Source organism: Leptonychotes weddellii, chromosome 9 (assembly GCF_054177405.1).
Source record: "Leptonychotes weddellii isolate Sample4059 chromosome 9, ASM5417740v2, whole genome shotgun sequence".
Lineage (NCBI taxonomy): Eukaryota > Metazoa > Chordata > Mammalia > Carnivora > Phocidae > Leptonychotes > Leptonychotes weddellii.
The window spans coordinates 53564481-53585858 of NC_138377.1; the positions used below are offsets into that span (position 1 = coordinate 53564481).

The window sequence follows — 21378 nt, forward strand, 5'->3', positions numbered from 1 at the left end:
AAAAAAAAAAGTTATCTTTAAATCTTGACCTGGGAGTATTATTGTATTTCCTGAAATAATCTAAGGAAGACAAAATTTTACTTATATTGCAATATGGTGGGATTTCCTTCATTAGATTATACGCTCTATCAGGGATTTTAAGTGTTACATTGCCAGCACATAGGGAAGCTTTCAATGAATGAATGTAGAATTTGGTTCAGTGTATGCCTTGGGGTTCAATAGTTGTGACTTTTTTTTTTAACCTTAAAAAAATTCTCCACTTACATATGTGAATGAATAACATTAATTTGGGGGGGCATTTAATTATTTTAGGTTTCTGTGTGACAGAACGTAGTTTGGCCAGTGGCTAATATTTAAATCCACAATCCCATTGCAATTAGAAGAGGGAATCCTGAAATCAAATCCCAGCAATGTTATTAACTCATGGTGTGATCCTGGGAAACTCAGTTTCCTCATTGGAAAACAAGGGAAATGTTTTCTATGAGCTCTGAAATTCTGATTTTAGTGCTCAGAATATAATAGGTTCTTAAAGTTTGTTGAATAAGTGATTCTATATTGCACTCAAGACCTCAAATTTAATTAGTAAAAGACTGAAACATTTCTCAAAAGCTTTTACTTTAAACAGCAAAAATTTCTGAAAACTATTTCTGGGTAAACATTCCAAACTTAGTAATTTTAGTCAAATATTTAATCAAATATGAGAAAACTTATTTTTGCATATCTGATCCATAAGCAGCAAGTCTACCCAATTCCTTACTTTCAACAATTTTGCCCATATCATTAACAGCTTTTAATAGCTCAGCCTCAGAAATAAAAACAAAATATGAAAGTAATTATTGTATTTTGCACATTTAATTGGAAAACATTTTTTAAGTTTTATTACATTCCTGATATTCAACTGTTTTTGGTTTTCAAAATTGGCAATTCTACATGGTTCAAACTGAATATATTTAGTATTAAATACAATGTTTAAGAAATAATATGACAATAGGGGTTCCAATCCTCTCATTCTACCTTTTACTGGTATCATCTCCTACCTGTTAGGGGTGTCGCAGGTAGTTTTCTAAAATTTCGTAATAGTGTGTCTCTCTTCTACATAGCATTTGTAACTTGTGGTTTAAAAATAGTATAAATCATTGCATTTTGCCGAATATCCTAAAGGGCTGGTACGAATAATGGAAGTTTTTATAGAAAGAATATCCTGACAGTTCCTTAATATTCCTTGATTATTTAGCTCTGTGCTTCACAAACTTTAACGTTCTTAACAAGCACTGGAGAACTTACTCAAACACAGGTTTCAGAGATTCTGATTCAGTAGACAGGGATAGGGCCATTAATTTGCCTTTCTTACAAACTCACATTACGCTTATGTTGCTCGATCTTAAGCTCAGACTTTGAGAAACACTGACGTGGAGTACTGAAGAGACTTCTTTGTAACAAGGCCTCTTCCTTATTTCGGTCTTTCAGTAAATAAAACTCAAGTGTGATGAAGTCCCTTAAGCCAGTTTGTAAAGGACTACATTCACTTAGTTGTAAGGTAACTGTAAATTGGATTTGCTCTGACTTGGGTCTCTACAGCCCACAACTGCAGGACCGCTAACTCCAAGGAACGTGTTCACCCATCCGGCCTTTAGAACCTGCGGGAGCGCGGGCTTGCCGGGAGGGCAAGGGTCGCCCCAGCCCCGCCGCTAGGCCAGGCTCGCTTCTTTGCAAGCGTTATCAGAGGCTGCGCTTCCAGCCTGACAAACTGCAGGAGGCTCCTGATAGAGAAGCGCATGGGCGCCAATCTAGGGAACCAAACCCGACCCACCGCGGGCGGCCAACCCAACCCCATCCGCGAGTCTTCTCTCCGCCAGGGTCCTTCCTGGAGCCCACGGGGCCTAGCAGGGGCGACAGAGAGCCCTTGAAGGGGCGCAGCGGGCAGGTTCGGACCCGCGGGAGATCACGCAGCGAGTCTGCGCTCTGAGCCGCCACCTCCGAGCAGTGGCCGGATTGCCGCCTTACAGGGAGCCACTCGGCGCAAGGACCTACCCAGCGCCGGCTCGCTCTCGATCAGAGGAATTTCTACAGGTCCGCACTGAGGCCGGCGAGCTCGCCTACTCTTCTCGGCCCACTCCGTTGTGCCCGGCTTGCGAAGATGTCCGCCAAGCCCGACGCCGGCTTCGTGAAAGAGGCTTCTCGCCAGATCCTGGCCGGTGGTTCCGCTGGTAAGGCCGCCCCGCCCCGCCGCGGGCCAGTCGCTTTTCCCTTCCCTTTCGCGTGTCCCAAAAACTTTCCTCAGACGAGTCTCCCGCCCGAAGTTTCTCCTCTGAATTGCGCGCTGCAAACGCAGCGCCCGAGCCCGCCGAGTGCGAGAGCAAAGGAGGCCGGGAGCGGGCGGCGGACGCCGGGTGCCCCAGGTCAAGTCGCCGCCGCCCCGCGCCGCCGCTCCCGGGTGCCCCGCCTCCCGTGTCCCTTGACCTGGAAAGCGAGCGAGGCAGCCCCAAGGCCTGCAACTTGGACGAGGCCTTTATGCCTCGCTGGTTTCTTACTTGAAACGATCCAGTTTCTGCCCAGACTTAGTGTTGCTCTCAGTTGTAGCCTTCTTCTGGGTAATTCAGGTCTTACGTAAGTCCTGCCTCCCTCATTAAAGTACATACCTCGGGATTCCGCAGGTCTTCTCCACGCAGGCTGTGCTTGCTTGGGGCTATTCGTGCCTTACATAGGCATACTAAAATTAAATGCATATGTTAACACATATAAACACATTTGGTATAATCGGCTCACGTTAATTTGTGGAGAGTTATGCTGTGGGGAAAAAACCTTCAGAAAAAATTTGTTAGAACTAATCGTGGAAATAGTTACTAAGTGTGGCTAGAGAAAGTTACTAACCCACGAGGTTATGTTGTGTGAATGTGTGTTAAAGATATTTTAAAACAAATTATGAGTTAATTGAAAATTTTTCATAACTGATGCATTTTTATTTTAAATTTATAATTACTGTAATTCACTCATCACCATAAAACATTTTTATAAATGTAAATAGTCTCTTAATAAGTTATACTGTGGCAACTCTAGTAAATCATATTAAGAGAGTGATTAGGGGCGCCTGGGTGGCTCAGATGGTTAAGCGTCTGCCTTCAGCTCATGTCATAATCCCAGGATCGAGTCCCGCATCCGGCTCTTTACTCAGCGGGGACCCTGCTTCTCCCTCCCCTACTGCTCTCCTTGCTTGTACTCTCTCGCTCTGTTAAATAAATAAATAAGATCTTTAAAAAAGAGAGAGAGAGTGACTAGATGTCTAATGTTTAACATCGACTAGTAAAATTAATTTTCAAACAAACTTGGACTTTTTATAAAGGCCTATTATAAATTGACTAGTTATCAGTATGTCATGAACTACTTGCCTCTCAGGAGTTGCACATACTGCCAGATGTATCAATTACAGTCTGTATACTTTCCTAAAGATGATACTTCATTAATATGGCAATCAAGGTATTCATCTTTTATATGTGATTGTGTTTTGTCCATCCATAATTATGATGTTAGTAGTCCCACTGTCTACTTTTTTAGTTGTTTCTCAGTAGTGATGATGAATTTTCACCAATTTACTCACCATTTTGGCCAGTTTCACAATGTCCAAGACTCTACTAGCTGTCCTGACTCAGTTGATTCAGAATCCATGACCCTGATCAAAGAAAACTTAGCTGTCCCAATAGGAGAATAAGGCTAATTGGTGAACATCCTAACCTATGACTAATGATTCAGAAGCATCTGTAATTGTAGGTGAACATCCTAACCTATGACTAATGATTCAGAAGCATCTGTAATTGTAGGTGAACATCCTAACCTATGACTAATGATTCAGAAGCATCTGTAATTGTAGGTGAACATCCTAACCTATGACTAATGATTCAGAAGCATCTGATCATACTCTATGCTAGATACAGCTAAATTCAAGGGATGTTAAGAGTAGATCAAACTATAATCGTACTTACACTGTTTTGTTGGATGATAAATATTTGGCACAAATATCATGTGTGATTCCATCATGTAACTAATGTGAATGAAAATTAGTATATTTCTAAGGTAAATTAAACATAATGTAGTTGATTTATATAGTTAGTACTATGGAATTATTGATAAATGATGAGAATAATTTGTACTTTCATCATAGTATAGAAAAACAGTCATGTTTTCTTCTACTTGGGCAATAACATTTTCATAAAATTTTATATTTATTGGACTTTAATAAACACAGACTAATCATATTACGTATACTAGGTCAAGGGCCAAAAAGAAATTAATATACAAGAAAGGTAGAATTTTAATAAATATAGAAAATGCATTTGAATCTCTAGTGCTGGAGTTCTGACTACTGATAATGTCATCAAATGCAACACCCTCTGTGTGTATATTATATGACCTTTGGAAGGTAAAGGTTAAAAATACATTCTGGCTTTCTTAAGGGGAAAAAAAAAAAGCTGGGGAGGTTTATTGGAGAAATACCAGGGTTTCTCGTGGAATTCAAGGTCTTGATACCTTCCTGGAGGAGACTGGAATCAGGAGCTAGAGCACTGAGGGGAACTCAGGAAGTGAACTCTTGCCATCTCTTACCCTTCCTCACTTTGTGAAATGGTTAAGCATTTCCAAGGCAGCAGGGTGGTGGTTAATAATAGAGTCACAGGTAATCCTAATACAGTTGTTAGGACAGCTTGCCATACTTCCGTAGATTTGCCTGGTAACGAGTAAACATGCCCAAATGGATTCAGACAGCTAATTACTTATAAAGACAGGAAAAGCAAGTCATTATGGTGTCAGTTCCCTGTGTCCCTTATTCCACGGAGGACACCAAACTGAAGAGGCCAGATGATACACGGTATGAGCTGTGGGTCACTCTGCTGGTGAGGAGACACCTCAGAACCACAGCCAAACAGTCTTATCCACTTACACTGAAGGCTGCAGCTTTCCCTAAGTGGAAGTGAGGTGGAAAGTCTTGTGTTCAACTGAAACTAGGGAGATAGATGAGAAATGGCCTATGGCAGTCTTCCATGAGATAATGAGAGAAGCCGCTTCTCAGCGCTTCCTCACCAGTCTGCTTATCTTCCCTTAGGGCAGAGGAAATCACAGGGCATTCTGCCAAGACTCGGCTCAGACTGTGGCCTAGCCCTACCTATAGGGTTATATGGAGATGTGCAAGGTTATCAGCGTGCCAGGCTGTGGAGGTATTTCCCTGTGCCCTTCTGGTGCTTTCATCAGTCTTTTTGCTTACAATTGACTGCTGTTTGCTGCTCTTCCGTCCACGTGATGGAGTGTGGTTCCTAACAGCTCTTGAATTTACATGCTCTTGACTTCTGTTTTGTAGAGACAGTGAGAGACTGACTTCCTTTTTTTTTTTTTCAGTTCTTGTGTAAAATCATGGGAAAGACTCAAGATAACCCAGTTTTGGACAGGGGCCCACCTCTGCCATCAATCAGTTGTAGCCACTGCCCATGTGGATGTGTGAGTGGGGCAGCATTGGGCATGGGGACTTCAATGGAGATTTATTTTCCAGAGAAGCCAGACACGTCATGAGATGGCCAGTAGATGTCTTCCATAATGAGAATAGGTCTGTCTTTCATTAAAAGATGGTTTGTGATATTTGTATTTAAAAGACCAAAGAGATTGACGCACTGACAGTTGCTTGATCAATATACATCTGAAGACTGGCCTTGAGCTTGTAGCTATAGCTAATATATAGTTATTGTTACCAGTGGCAACTTTGTTTTATATGATGAAAGCTATGCTCAAGTCAAGTCAATATGAATTGAAGTTTTACAGAGCGGGCTTCTAGTCTGTATTTTCAGCTTCAGGTAATCACAAGATTCACATGAAAGAATAGAAGCCAATGATGAGAGCTTCAGGAAGATCAGCAAAGCCAAACACTGCAGGAGGGATAAGGATGTGAATGAGAAGGGGCCATCATATCACACCCTTTCATTTTTTGATGGTCGTGTAATATTCCATTATATATATATAATGTATATATATAATATATACATATATAATATACATATATACACACACACCACATCTTCTTTATTCATTCTTCTGTTGATGGACATCTGGGCTCTTTCCATAGTTTGGCTATTGTGGACATTGATGCTATAAACATTAGGGTGCAGGTGCCCCTTTGGATCACTGCATTTGTATCTGTGGGGTAAATACCCAGTAGTACAATTGCTGGATCCTAGGGTAGCTCTATTTTCAACTTTTTGAGAAACCTCCATCTGTTTTCCAGAGTGGTTGTACCAGCTTGCATTCCCACCAACAGTGTAGGAGGGTTCGCTGTTTTCCATATCCTCCCCAACATCTGTGATTTCCTGACTTGTTAATTTTAGCCATTCTGACTGGTGTGAGTTGGTATCTCACTGTGGTTTTGATTTGTATTTCTCTGATGCCGAGTAATGTTGAACATTTTTTCATGTGTCTGTTGGCCATTTGTAGGTCTTCTTTGGAGAAATGTCTGTTCATGTCTTCTGCCCATTTCTTTTTTTTTTTCTTCAAAGAATTTATTTATTTGAGAGAGAGAGAGAGAGAGCACATGAGAGGGGGGAGGGTCAGAGGGAGAAGCAGACTCCCTGCTGAGCAGGGAGCCCGATGCAGGACTCGATCCCAGGACTCCAGGATCATGACCTGAGCCAAAGGCAGTTGCTTAACCAACTGAGCCACCCAGGTGCCCCTCTTCTGCCCATTTCTTGATCGGATTATTTATTATTTGAGTGTTGAGTTTGGTAAGTTCTTTATAGATTTTGGATACTAGCCCTTTATCTGATAAGACATTTGCAAATACCTTCGGTTGTCTTTTGGTTTTGTCGACTGTTTCCTTTGCTATGCAAAAGCTTTTTATCTTGATGAAGTCCCAATAGTTCATTTTTGTCTTTGTTTCCCTTGCCTTTGGAGACATGTCTAGCAAGAAGTTGCTGTGGCCAAGGTCAAAGAGGTTGCTGCCTGTGTGCTCCTCTAGGATTTTGATGGATTCCTGTCTCTTGTTTAGGTCCTTCATCCATTTGGAGTCTGTTTTTGTGTATGGTGTAAGGAAATGGTCCAGTTTCATTCTTCTGCTTGTAGCTGTCCAATTTTCCCAGCACCATTTGTTGAAGAGACCGTCTTTTTTCCATTGGACATTCTTTCCTGCTTTGTCAAAGATTAGATGACTATAGCGTTGAGGGTCCATTTCCAGGTTCTCTATTCTGTTGCATTGATCTTTGTGTCTGTGTTTGTGCCAGTACCATACTGTCTTGATGATTATAGGTTTATAATAGAGCCTGAAGTCTGGAATTGTGATGCCTCCAGCTTTGGTTTTCTTTTTCAACATTCTTCTGCTATTTGGGGTCTTTTCTGGTTCCATACAAATTTTAGGATTATTTGTTCCAGCTCTGTGAAAAAAGTTGATGGTATTTTGATAGGGATTGCATTGAATGTATAGATTGCTCTAGGTAGACATTTTGACAATATTCTTCCAATCCATGAGCATGTTTTTGTTTTTTTTTCCATTTCTTTGTGTCTTCCTCAATTTCTTTCATGAGTGTTCTATAGTTTTCTGAGTACAGATCCTTTGCCTCTTTGGTTAGGTTTACTCCTACATTTCTTACGGTTTTTGGCATAATTGTAAATGGGATTGACTCCTTAATTTCTTTCTTCTGTCTTGTTGGTATATAGAAATGCAACTGATTTCTGTGCATTGATTTTTTTTATATCCTGCCATGTTGCTGAATTCCTATATGAGTTCTAGCAATTTGGGGGAGGAGTCTTTTGGGTTTTCCACATTGAGTATCATGTCATCTGGAAAGAATGAGAATTTGACTTCTTTACCAATTCAGATGCCTTTTATTTATTTATTTATTTATTTATTTATTTATTTGGTTGTTGTTGTCTGATTGCTGAGGCTAGGCCTTCTAGTACTGTGTTGAATAGCAGTGGTGATAGTTGACATCCCTGCCATGTTCCTGACCTTAGGGGAAGAGCTCTCAGTTTGTCCCCATTGAGAATGATATTTGCTATGGGCTTTTCATATATGGCTTTTATGATATTGAGGTATGTTCCTGCTATCCCTACATAGTGGAGAGTTTTAATGAGGAAAGGATGCTGTACTTTGTCAAATGCTTTTTCTGCATCTATTGAGAGGATCATATGGTTCTGGGACATCTTTTTCTATTTCTCACAATGACCAAAGGGATTGGTAGCAACCTGACAGCAGTACTGATAGAATTCCCCCCAAACTCGCTAGAGTTCCCAAGGTCCCTTAGGCCTCAGTATTTCATATCATTACCTTGTCTGCTCACCAGTAGGGCTCCAGGAAGTTCCCCTTCTATGCACATCTCTTCCTTGGATTCAGGAACTTAGCTTTACCTCAGACCCTCCCGTTCTCCTTAATAACCAGTTTGGGTTCTTATATGTGTTTCCAAAGCTCACGGGATTCTTATTTCCCATGTCATGTAGAAGCCTTTTAGGCTCACTCAGATGGGTATTCTCCCCAAGTTCTCATTGGGCTTTTGCCTCTAACTTCAGAGTTTTCCGGGGTCTCTGGCAAGTCCTCATGGATCCTTGAGAGACCCTGCTCTCACCAGAGCCTGTCAAGGTCCTTCCTGAGGCCTAGGCCTTGTCCACACTGAATTCCCTTGCACAGTGGCATCTCTAAGGCCCTCCCCCTCCTGTCTCCCAGAGTCTCATACTCATATTCCCAGAAGTCTGCCAGTGCCACTCAGAGGACTTCCTAGAGCATTTCCCCTCCTTATAGCTTTTACATCATCGCCATTCATGCAGGACACTGATTTATTTCCCAAAATTTTCAGGCTCCTCTCCAGCCCCACCCTAGTTCTTTGTACATTGTAGGCACACATCCCCATCATATCTCCAATCACAATTTTTATTTTGTGTCTTCCTAGAGATATTTTAGTCAAATTGTGTAGTCAAAGTGTTCTGAAAACAAGTTTTCCAGTTTTGCACTAGACATAGTTCCAGTACTTTGTGCAGTTTTTCTCATTAATCACCTTCAAGGGGTCAAATGAGAAAGTGAAATGAAAAATCTTTTTTAGGTGGAAAGAAACCTGGGATTCATGGATAGGTCTCTGGGAAGTTAACTATTGCACAGTGTAAAATGTGCATTATACTGGTGGAAGAGTCAAGGCTTTCAACCTAAAAAGGTAACTAAAATGGTATTGGATAATTTCAAATCTTATTTTTTAAACTCCTAATCTTATTATATATCTTATGTATCTTCATTTTTTTACAAGATTTCTACGATTTTTTGCTTTAACCCATAGTAAAAATACAGTTAAAAGAAGTACCTTAACAGGTAGTATGTATATTAGTAGTTCTCTGGACTTTAATTTGGTCTAAGTAATAAAAGGGTCGATGCACCGGGGGGTAATCAAGGTTGAAATTTTGATCAAGGAAAAGTCTTTTTCAGAATGGGTGCAAAGGGGACACACATGTGATATGGATAAATGGCACCTTTGGAACGTCAGGATTTGGGAAACTGCAATTGTTTGATAATAAATAGCAGGTTGTAGTGAAACAGGTGAGCCTTTATGACACATCAAAGGGAGGCTGGAACCCATTATCTGGGTAATTAGGGAGGAAAAATTCCCCTTATTTCAACCACATAGGAGGAAGCAACTCTGCTGCTCAAATTAATTATAAAATACCTTTAAAGGAAGCGTTTTAATTTCTCTCTCTCTTTTTAAAATTTTTATTTAAATTCAATTTAATTAACACATACTGTATTATTAGCTTCAGAGGTAAATTTAGTGATTCATCAGTTGCATACAACACTCAGTGCTCATTTCTTCAAGTGCCCTCCTTAATTCCCATCACCCAATTACTCCATCCCCCCATCCACCTCCCCTCCAACAACCCTCAGCTTGTTTCCTACAGTTAAGAGTCTCTTATGACTTGCCTCCTCTGTTTTCATCTTATTTTTTGTTCCCTTCCCCTATGTTCATCTGTTTTGTTTCTTAAATTCCACATATGAGTGAAATCATATGGCATTTGTCTTTCTCTGGCTTATTTCGCTTAGCATAATACCTTCTAGTTCCATCCACATCGTTGCAAATGGCAAGATTTCATTCTTTTTGATGGCTGAGTAATATTCCATAGCGTGTGTGTGTGTGTGTGTGTGTGTGTGTGTGTGTGTGTATACACACCACATCTTCTTTATCCATTCATCTGTCGATGGACATCTGGGCTCTTTCCATAGTTTAGCTATTGTAGACATTGCTGCTATAAACATTGGGGTGCATGTCCCCCTTCAAATCACTATGTTTCTGTCCTTTGGATAAATACGTAGTAGCGCAATTGCTAGGTTGTAGGGTAGCTCTATCTTGTCTCTCTTAAAGAAAATCTAGTTCTCAAAAATATGAATTTAAGTAAGAACAAAATATGAATTGCATAACCATATTTCAAAGGATTTCTTGTTTTACTGTCCTTCAGTGAAAGACATTTTAAAAGCATAAGTATAATGTGTGGGTACATGATTCAGTTGATGTAAAGATATGAATCAACTTTAACACAACATTTTAGGAACACCTGTTAAACCAGCACTTCCTCATCTCCTTTGCCTATGCACTGCCTTCCCCTCCCCTTGACTACAATATCTCAGAGCACTGAGAACCTGGTGTTTTAGGTAGAGCGTAGTAGATGCTCAGAAATGGATGTTGACTGTATTAATGACTAAATATCAGAAGCTTAAGCCACAGAATATATTCTTAGGGTCCCACTCTGAAGAGAGAAAATTATGCTGAGGTTCAAGTCATCAGACAACGAATATTTGCAACAGTACTGTCCTTTAACAATATTTTCTTATATTGTAATCCTTCGGTAAACGAAGTGAAAAAATTATCTTCAATTCTAAAATGTCTGCCACCTTCTGAGTGAGAAGTCCATGATAATTTTTTAAATTTACCTATCATCTTTTGTTCCAGGACCCCAAAATGAAAAGAGGTGCACAAATCATTTTCAAACATCTTTATGATTTAAATAGGTGGTATCTTAAAATGGCAGTGAAACCAGGTTAAGGAATGTCTATGAGATTCTTAACTGCTCTAGATTTTAACTGATTTTTCTTACCAATTTCTTTTCCTTTTGGTTTTAAATTATTATGTTTGTGTCAGTTATTTCCATACTTTGATGTGATCATGGCTTACACACATTCTAAGTATTCTATTAGATCTATATGTTTTGATCCCTTGTATTAGTTTGCTAGGGCTGTCTGAACAATGTACCACAAACTGGATGGCTTAAAATAACAGTAATTTATTGTCTCATAGTACTGGCAGTTAGAAGTCTGAAATCAAAATGTGGATAGGGCTGGTTCCTTCTGGAAGCAGCAAAGGAGAATTTGGTCCATGCCTCTCTCAGATCCTGGTAATTGCTAACAATCATTGTGTTCTTTGACTGTCATCACATGGCTTTCTCTTCCCATCTGTCTCTGTGTCTGTCCAAATTTCCCTCTTTTTATAAGGATATCTTTAGATTAGGGCCCATTCCAATCTGGTATGACCTTGCCTTCACTTGATTACATCTGTAAAGACACTATTTCTTTCTTTCTTTTTTTTTTAAGATTTTATTTATTTATTTGACAGAGAGGGGCAGCGAGAGAGGGAACACAAGCAGGAGGAGTGGGAGAGGGAGAAGCAGGCTTCCCGCAGAGCAGGGAGCCTGATGCGGGGGGTCGATCCCAGGACCCTGGGATCATGACCTGAGCAGAAGGCAGTCGTTTCACGACTGAGCCACCCAGGCGCCCCAAGATGCTATTTCCAGATAAGGTCACATACAAGAGTTTAGGACTTGAACATATCTTTCTTGGGGGGACACACTTCAACCCACAACAGGCATTTGATTGTATTTTTTTCTTTATATTGTGATTCTCAAGTTTATGTTCCATACTCAAGCTATGGTCCTGTGTTTCTCTTCCTTTCATTGTCAACCTTTGTGAAAAGTTCTTCACTCAGTTTCCAACCTACTATAATTGGTGTATCTGTCTTTACCTTTGTGCTCAAACTGCTAACTACTGGTTTTCATTCTTAATTTTGCCTAATCTTTGTAAAATTTCACATCTCTGACCAATTTTTCTCTTTAAAGTTGTCTACTGTTGATTGTTACTCTCCTCTTCATATCCAGTCACTTCTTTATGTTTCCTTTGCTGGTTCCTCTTCTTTCCCTTTCCTCAAAAACTGGCATTCTGCAGGGTCCTAAGTTCTCTGCTCCATACACTTTTTTTTTATGCGTTTCAGGTGTCCAACATTTATTCAACATTTATATACATTACAAAGTATACAAAGTACACCATACAGAGCTGTTACAATGCTATTAACTATATTCTCTAGGTTATACTTTGCAGTCTTGATTCTTTTAATGTCTGCAAAAACAGTTTATTGGGTCCGTATGCCACATAACTTTAACTCTTCCATCTTCTGTAACATGTATAAGGCTTTATTAAGTTGTCCCATAAAAAAATGTGATGAACTTCTTCATTAGAAAAAGCTTTATCTGTATTGAACAGTATCTTCTCAGGATTCTTTTCAAGAAATTGGGCCAAAGGAACAAAATAACTTTAAATTTTCTTGAAGTGAAATCAGTTTCCAAAGGGTTGGGAATAATATCCTACCTGGCAATTTTGTCCTATCTTCACCAGTACTGACGATGCCAAGTTTCTAATATTCTGCTTAATTCAGTGGATCTTGTCCTTATTTTAATTTTCACTCACTTCGCTACTAGAAAGGTTGAATTTTTACTGTATCAGCTGAATTTTCTTTTACAACTTATCTATGATTTACGCCTGTTTATTTATTGGAATCTTACTGGCTTTCTTTCTTTCTTTCTTTCTTTCTTTCTTTCTTTCTTTCTTTCTTTCTTTTTTTTGATGTAGTGTTCTGTGATTCATTGTTTGCGTATAACACCCAGTGCTCCATTCAATATGTGCCCTCTTTAATACCCATCACCAGGCTAACCCATCCCCCCACCCCCCTCCCCTTGCTCCATACACTGTTACCTCCCTGAGCAAGCCCACCTGCTCTCTGGCTTCAATATTATCAGTTTGCACGTAACCCCCCAATCTATATTTCCAACTTCTCTGTGTCCTACAGATTCAGATTTCTAACTTATACAGTAGAAATAACATGGGAACAAGAGTTATGTGGATTTTTAGTGATTTTCAAAGGTAATGTTTCAGAGGTAAATTTTGAAACTAGTATCAGACCATCAAATACCATTTTCTCTTTGTTATATCATTGTACTCATCCTTATTTTGAGTTGTCTTTCTCATTCATTCTTTTTGTTAACTTACCAAGTTACAAGCGACCTTCTCTGGGTGTTTGGGTTTAGATGGACCCTCCCTAATTATCTAGTCAATAATTAAGATCAGACAAACAGGAAACAGTAAGATAAATCTTAAGTGCTCACATTAATTGAATGATTACTATGTATAAAGCACCTTACTTTGCTTAAATTATTGATAATAGTTTGTAATTTCTTGAGGATGAGAAAAGTGAAGCTCAGAGATATTAAGTAACTTGCTCAAGGCCACTGACAGAACATGAACTCAAACTCTGTTTTCTTTGCTTTTAGAACTTTTACTCCTACCCACTACCCCACCCTGCCTCAGAGTGTGCAAAATGAGAAATCAGGCAAGCAGCCCCATACAGAATATTGCTTTCGTAAGACCTCTTTTCCTTCAGGCTGGTTTAAATACTGTAGCTGCTCTAGAAACTCGCATACTGATGCACAATCAAGATCTGCCTTTGGCATAACCAGCATTTCTTGTTTTTGCCAGCCATAGTACAAGTATGAAATTCTCCATATCACCCATCAGGGGACTCTGTCAGCATTGACAGAGCTGCCTCTTTTCTGCCATTCCCTACAGGTGATTGATTAGGAATGGGTTGAGCCCCAATCCTCGGGTAATTGTTAAACAAGACTTATACAATTAGGTAAGCTACCAGAATGACTCACTGGAGTGAGAGCAACCCCAGAGTAGACTGGGTGAGCCTGGCTGTGAAAAAGGAGGGAATTTAAGTTGCATGAAATAGGTTTGTTTTGAGCTTTTTCATCTGCATGAATCTGGTAGCTTTAAGTGAGCCACAGGGTGAATTTAGTTGAATGTCTGTAAAATCTAGAATGGACTATTATGGGGGGGGATATAACTTTGGAGAAATAATAATGGAATATATGTTTCAGTAGAATTGAATGACACCTAAAATAGAATTAAGCTCAAAAAGCTCTACATTATGAGAGGGAGGGAGGGAGGGAAGAAATGCCAAATGAGCTAATATTTCTTAAAAAATTATCAATATTTATGGATCATCAAATGTACCAAAATCAGATTGATACAGTTATGGGAAGTATTATTTTTGTTCTTGTTGATGTAGTTGTTGTTATTATTTGGAGAATGATTGTAGAGATAAGTTAAAATACTTTGGAATAAATTATTGGTACCTCTCCAGAGATTCAATAATGAGCAAAGTTATTTTGAAGCTTCCTTCTAGGGCAATGCATTTGGTTGGCTACTGTATCACAGTGGACAGTCACATTTGAAAAGAAGAACACCATTCTGTCCTTGTGCAGACCTATAGATGGCACTGTCTTCCTATGATTTTCGTGATTTGCTTAAAAAAAAAAAAAAAGAAAAGCTTTCTGCAGACAAAGTTAGATGTAGAAGTGTGTTAACTTCTAGTTAGATCCTACCATTGTAAAACATTTGGAACAGGTGCCTGGCATAGATCATAGAGAATTATACATTTGAAAAATGTAGATGACTGGACTTTGGAATTAATTTTTCTTTTTAATTATGATTCTTAACTATGAATGGAAAAATAAGTTTATGTATATGAGTAAGAGAGGTGGGAGCAACTTTTTATTGCTATAATATTTATGTTCTCTGTGGTGGGTGGTCTTGCTTTTGAATTTAGAGTTTTGGATCAAAAAAAATTGTTGATAAGTTTAGCATAAATGTCACATTCATTGCTTTTAGGTCTTGGAGTTACCTTGTGGAAATGAAACTCCTAGAATCCATAATTTTGTTTCTCTAAATTGTCAGGGTTAGAGTGTGTATACACTAGTAGTAAATTATAAGTTTCTGTGAGCAAGATCTACAGTGCCAAATGCATAGTTCTTTTTGTTTATCTATCCGGGGCAGCCACTCAAAATGCCATTTCTTGTTTTAATATAATGACCTTTAATATAAGAAAGTGAGGGAGATGTATAAAGAATGTATTTTCTTAAGTTCCAAACAGGATTTTTTTTTTTTTTTTTTTTTTAGGTTAATGCATACTGTGTGTGGAATTAATGGAAGTACTAGGAAGTCCCTGCTACTGTAAATGAACTTCTAACCACAAGATGGCAGTGTAACTTGCCCATGTTTTTTTAAAACATTTTTTTAGAAAAAGGCTTAGTAAATTAAACGCATTATTTCTTTCTCTCTTAATGAGAACAGTATACAGCTATGAAATTTTAAGAAAATTATAAAGAAGATGAATATTGAAAATCCTTAACATAATAAGTACTATAGACCCCTTAGTGATTTATTTTGATTAGCAGGGGCTTTTTTAGTTGAGCTAAGAAAACATTTATTTCCTATTCTTTTAAGATGAAAGTAGAAATGTAATCATATCAAAATTGGAAAGCATATCAGCAACTTTCTTTTACAGAGCAATATAGTCTCATATTTGCCTGATCAAGCATCAAGGAAGGATAAGACTCTTTCAGTTTCCTTCATATTTTTGTGAAGATCTGCATTGGCCTATACCTTCTATTCTTTTGAGCACACATATGCTGGAGAAGGTCAACAGAGAAGCAAAGAAGGGAAAGAAAAGAAAGAATAGTAGAGACACTGGCACCTAAGTTATATGGAAAGAAAGCAGTGATGATGGTGTCTGTGTGACCCTTGCTAGATTTATATATTATATACTTCAGAAATGTATCATCTGTCCATTCAATAGGGGTTTTTAAATAGGCATTATCTAGTATTGCCTGTATTTACAATGTTTTCGTTGATACGTTTACATATTATGTGGTATGTTTTACTCTACATGGATGCTTTTCACAATTTCTTTTGTTTTTTGTGTGTGTGATAAATTTAAAAGATTACACTGGATTTAATTCTTGCTTTTTAAGTCTTGCAAAGAGTGAGCCCCATTTACGTAGGGGCCAAAAGTCTTATTTATTTTGTATCTGCAGGACTTGCACAGTGCTTAGAATGTATCTACTCATTAAGTCTATTTTTATTCAAATTGCATTTGCCACAATGTGATACAATTCTTTTGAGACATATGTTGCTTTTGTGCCTCTCTCTGATCAGCCTAAATGTGGCAGAGACAAAGAAAATATCTTCTATTTTAAAAGCCAAGTGCTTTGAACTCATTCGTAGCATCTTATTTTGGTGTTAGTGGAGGGAATGTTCCTTGTAGGACTGATAGTTTCTCAGAGCTGCACTGAAAATAAAACTTTTCTTTTCTTTTTCTTTTTTTAAGATTTTATTTATTTATTTGAAAGAGAGAGAGATAGTGAGAGCAGGAACACAAGCAGGGGGAGTGGGAGAGGGAGAAGCAGGCCTCCCACCAAGTAGGGAGCCCGATGCGGGGCTCGATCCCAGGACCCTGGGATAGTGACCTGAGCTGAAGGCAGTTGCTTAACGACTGAGCCACCCAGGCGCCCCAAAACTTTTATTTTCTGACCTAAGTTATATGGAAATGCTAAACAGTGTGATTTGTTCCCTATAATGGAATATTTGACATAAAATCAATAAAAGATGTACAGTTTCTGCTTGTGAGCAACTATACACAGAAATATATTATAAATTCAAAAAGGAGGTCTATTTTCATTATTCACATAAGTTAGAAATAGATGGCAAATTTTTTTTCTGGGTAAGTTAAAATTTTTAAAAATGACTTACTGTTACCATGTATAGGAAAAACATACAAGACAAATATATAAGGAAAGAATAAGAAATGCAGTTACCATGTATGAGAAAAAAATATAGTTTCATGTAATGCCTAAATGTATAGGTCAGGGTCCAAAAATCTGTAATTTTAGGTTAGTTGTTTGAAATCAGGGTATGTTTCCCCCTAGAACAGTGTTATGTACTTTGTGCATGAGCCACAAAAATCTATAACCCCTAATAAGTGTGAAATACAACTAATAGGAATCCTGAACCTTGGGACATTTAGGACCCTTATGCCCAAATATAGGGTCCTGTGCCCTTCTGAGTTTAGCTTTCCTGAAGGTTTCAAGGGCTGTAAGTAGTGGGGACTGAGAATGAGATGCTCATACGTGGAGACAGCCTAGTAGCTTCTCCTTGGCAGTTAACCAAGAGGGAGGGGTGCTAGCAGGACCAGCAGGGCCATTTGAATGGGGCCACACATTCACAAAGGACCTCCTAACTTAAACTTGACATTTCTTTCAAATAAAGCTAGACATAAAGTCATTGCCTTTCTCATGCAATTGTGTGTGTTAAAAGCATTAATATGTGATATGTAGGCATTTAAAATAAGCTACATTTTAATAACAGTTGGCATTTCTTTATTTTTTAATATATTAAGAGTCTCATGTCTGTTTCAACTTCTGAGAAACTCTCAACCTGAGGGAAAAGTGTGATGGATTCTAGAGGTTCTCACTCCAATTGTTCCTGGCACATAGTTGTGTAATGGATGGATGGATGGATGGATGGATGGATGTTGAATAGTCAGATAGCAGAAGAGGACCACAGAGGAAGTGTGAAGCAAAGAACTGTAATAAAGGAAGCATCAAGGTTGGAGTAGATGGAGGTCACAGTGGTTATCGGTATATATAGATTTTTAAAAAATTAGGGTGCCTGGGTGGTTCAGTCGTTAAGTGTCTGCCTTCGGCTCAGGTCATATCCCAGGATCCTGGGATCGAGGCCCGCATCGGGCTCCCTGCTCAGCGGGAAGCCTGCTTCTCCCTCTCCCACTCTGCCTGCTTGTGTTCCCTCTCTCGCTGTCTCTCTCTGTCAAATAAATAAAAATAAATAAATCTTTAAAAAAAAATTAAAACCATTTCTTCATTGGAAACTATCTGTATTTTTGTTATAATTTGTGCAGTTTATGTAAATTTATGTATTCTTGCATTTGAACATACATGAGGGAAGTCACATTTTTAATGTATGTTTTATTAACATTTTAGAACTGTAAAAATATCCATATATTAAATTTTTAAAGAAATCTTAGTTTTTATATTTTATTGACCTGTAACAATGACATGTCTATTTAAATGTAAGAATGCATAATATTATCTAAAGCTGATGTATAATAGTGACAGATATTAAAACATGTTCTTATTTCTATCAGTTGGTGATAAGCTTCCTGAGGATAAGAATCTTAGTCTGTTTGGTACCTGGCTATATCCCTAGTGTCTAAAACAGAAAATGGCACAGGATAGGTACTGAATAAACATTTGTTGAATGAATAGATGACTGAATGAATGTTAAATTTATTTTGGTTCCCAATTTTGAATGTTAATTAATTTAAAAACTTCTAAACCTTTCAGCAAGATACTAGAGCATATATTGCTTTCTAAATGATTTGAAGGAGTTGGTGCAGTTTCCTCCATACCCAATACATGTCATTGGTAGTGCGCACCTGTCACCAAATTCAGACATGACCCCAGGAACTATACACTGTCTCAGATGCACTATTCAATTTTATTCCTAATAGTGGCAAAGGAAGAAAAAGGAATCCAAAGGGTCCTACTTTTCCTGCCCTGATTGCCCTAAGAAGGAGTCAATCTTGGAGGGACTTTAATCCTATGTAGTCTAAGTCCCATTGATTCTACAAACCTGGATCTTGACTGTGCACGGATGTAGACCTGTTTCTTCCCAATACCTGCCTTCCCAGGAATGGTTATAAGAAGCATATGTAGCCTGTTTGATTGTTGAGTTGCTTACTGCTTGGGGGTAGGTTTATTTTCCCAAGCTCAAAGTCCACTGTTGTAGTTTTTTCCAGTCATTTATCATATATATACACATACATATATTTCATGAAATATATATGTATATGAATATGATTTCATATATATATGAAAAACATTGGTCTACCTAAGTTTTGTTCTCAGATCTTTGTTTTGGAATTACATCGTTTTCCAAAAATAGTTACATAGATGGCAAACTTTTGAGTACACTATGGGAGCTAAGCAATGAAATAGTTACAACTGAGATCAATAAAGAAGAAAATGGAGCACCTCATCAAAAGGCATCCATGTTTTAATAGTGAACTTTACTAAGAGAGTAGAGGTAATATAGGGAGGTGGCATCCTGTAGGGATTCTGATGCTTTACTGACTGGCATTAGATCCCAACTTTGACATTCACTAGATGTGTTACTTTGGGTAGGCAGCTTAACATTTCTGTGGTTTATCCATAGGATGCATGCAATCTACTTCATGAGGTTGTTAGAAGGATCAGATGGGTTGATGCATGTAAAGGCTTATCATTGTGCCTTACACTTCGTAAGCACTCAGTAAATGTTAATTACTAACAGAGAGGGAAAATGTAAAAGTATTTAGGTGTGTTCCAGGCATTTGAAAAAATTGTCATAGATGAGTGCCATATTATATGAATATATGCAAACTATAATTCTGTTCTACAATTTATAATATAAACTGTATTTTTCTGTTTATCTTCTAGAACCCTAACCTTATTTTGGGGTGGTGGAGTTTTTGTTTTGTTCTCAAACCTGGATATAATTAACATCTTATTTTTCACCAGAAATTTTAATTTTTTATTCCCCAAATGGAGTCATTAGGTTTCATTTTCAATATTCCGTAGTGGGCCTATAGGAATGATTCTCAGTTCATATCCCAGTAGTCACCCTATCAAGTAACTTGGGTCACTCCCTTCCCCCAAAATCTACTTAAAAAAAAAAAGGGCATTTATATTTTTGTAGGTATTTTACTGTATTTATCATTCATAATATCTTTGGCTGTCTTAAAATCATAAAGTATTATTTGGAGCAAGTGTATCAAGTATTATTAATCAATATAAGTCGTAAAGACCTTTCCTTTAATGTGGTTTTTTCCATATCCCAGGCCAGTGAGAAAGAGACCGACCACGTGATTGACAACCATTGATTTATAGATTAACAAGGGTCTGTTAGTCCTTTTCCCAGGAATTGAAGGCAAAATTATTACCCAAGTTTGTAATCAGCCATTCTCATTAGTTTCTGTATTTTTTCTAGTCCCTCAACCCCAAGGTTCAGTGTTCTCAGGGGCCTGTCCAGGGCTTCCCACCAAAGCACCCCGTGCTTTTCTGACTCTCATAAATAGCTTCCTAATCTGACATTTTAAAACCATGATTTTGTCCTAGGAAAATTTTATTCTAGTAGCTAAATTGATAAATGTAATTAATTGTATTTTCTTGTGTGGGATAGGCTCCAAACTGTGCCTTTTCCCCAGAAAAAGTTTAATAAGTTCTGGTAGGCCAATCAGGAAGAAGGTTTTGAGCAACCTACAAAATAAACTGGCTTTGTCTGCTTCATTGTCCCAAATGTTGAGGAAAGCCCAACAGGTATCTTTCGTGGAACCCCAAGTATCCAATCCTTGCTGCTAATGATTATGGAATTATTAGTCAAATGCCTTCTCTTGTCATCCTGGTTTCTTCCAAGCAAACCACACACACACACACACACACACACACACACACACACACACGGAAATACTTTCTGGCTGCGCTGTAAGCAGCTATCCCATTATTTACATGCTGACATTATTATTATGTTTCTGTGTATACAATCTTCTATTAACACTATTTTTAAATTAATTCTTCCCAACATCCATGAATTCATTGAGAAAACATTTCTTACGTGTTTTGTATATATCAGGCCCTGTGATAAGTGTGGCCGATCTGATTTTAACCATGAGGAATGTTCACAGAAAGAATGGTAATAGTTAACTGAGTCTGTTTGCCAGAAGGCGGGTGCTTAGTTCACCAAGCTTCACTAAAATTTGATATTTTGCTTTCGCAAGCTGGTTAGAAGTGTTGCGTTAAAATACTGCCAAATTTTGTCCCTTTTTGTCCAAACTTTTTTAACTTGAAAAAGGAATTTCAGTGTGTAAAAATTTCCATTATAAGGCCACCTGTAAACTTAAAACAGTCAAACTGTTTTTTCAGCTGCCTGCAGCTCTGTTTCTCAACTGACTAATACTGACAGATAAAGATGGCTTTCCCCTGAGAAGGATTGTTTTATTTGTGGTTATTCTGTCACTACCAGGAGGGACAGCTCCCCTGATCCGTAGGGAATGCAGAGATGCAGTTTACAGACAGAGTCATATGCTGACTAGCAACTAAAAAATAATAGTCAAATAATGATTTCATTGTTCCTTCCTGTGTCCATGACAACTGAGAGGTAGGCAG

General features: G+C 38.3%; 1 protein-coding gene across 2 annotated transcripts in view; it reads left to right on the top strand.

Annotated features, from left to right (window-relative positions):
• Positions 1-1500: 1500 nt before the first annotated feature.
• SLC25A21 (solute carrier family 25 member 21) overlaps positions 1501-21378 on the top strand; it is a 480905-nt gene continuing 461027 nt past the window's right edge. For both annotated transcript variants that reach the window (XM_081830600.1, XM_081830599.1), the window contains exon 1: positions 1501-2207. In XM_081830600.1, the coding sequence (XP_081686726.1) occupies positions 2138-2207 (70 nt within the window). In that variant the 5' untranslated portion in view covers positions 1501-2137. The remainder of the gene's footprint in view (positions 2208-21378) is intronic.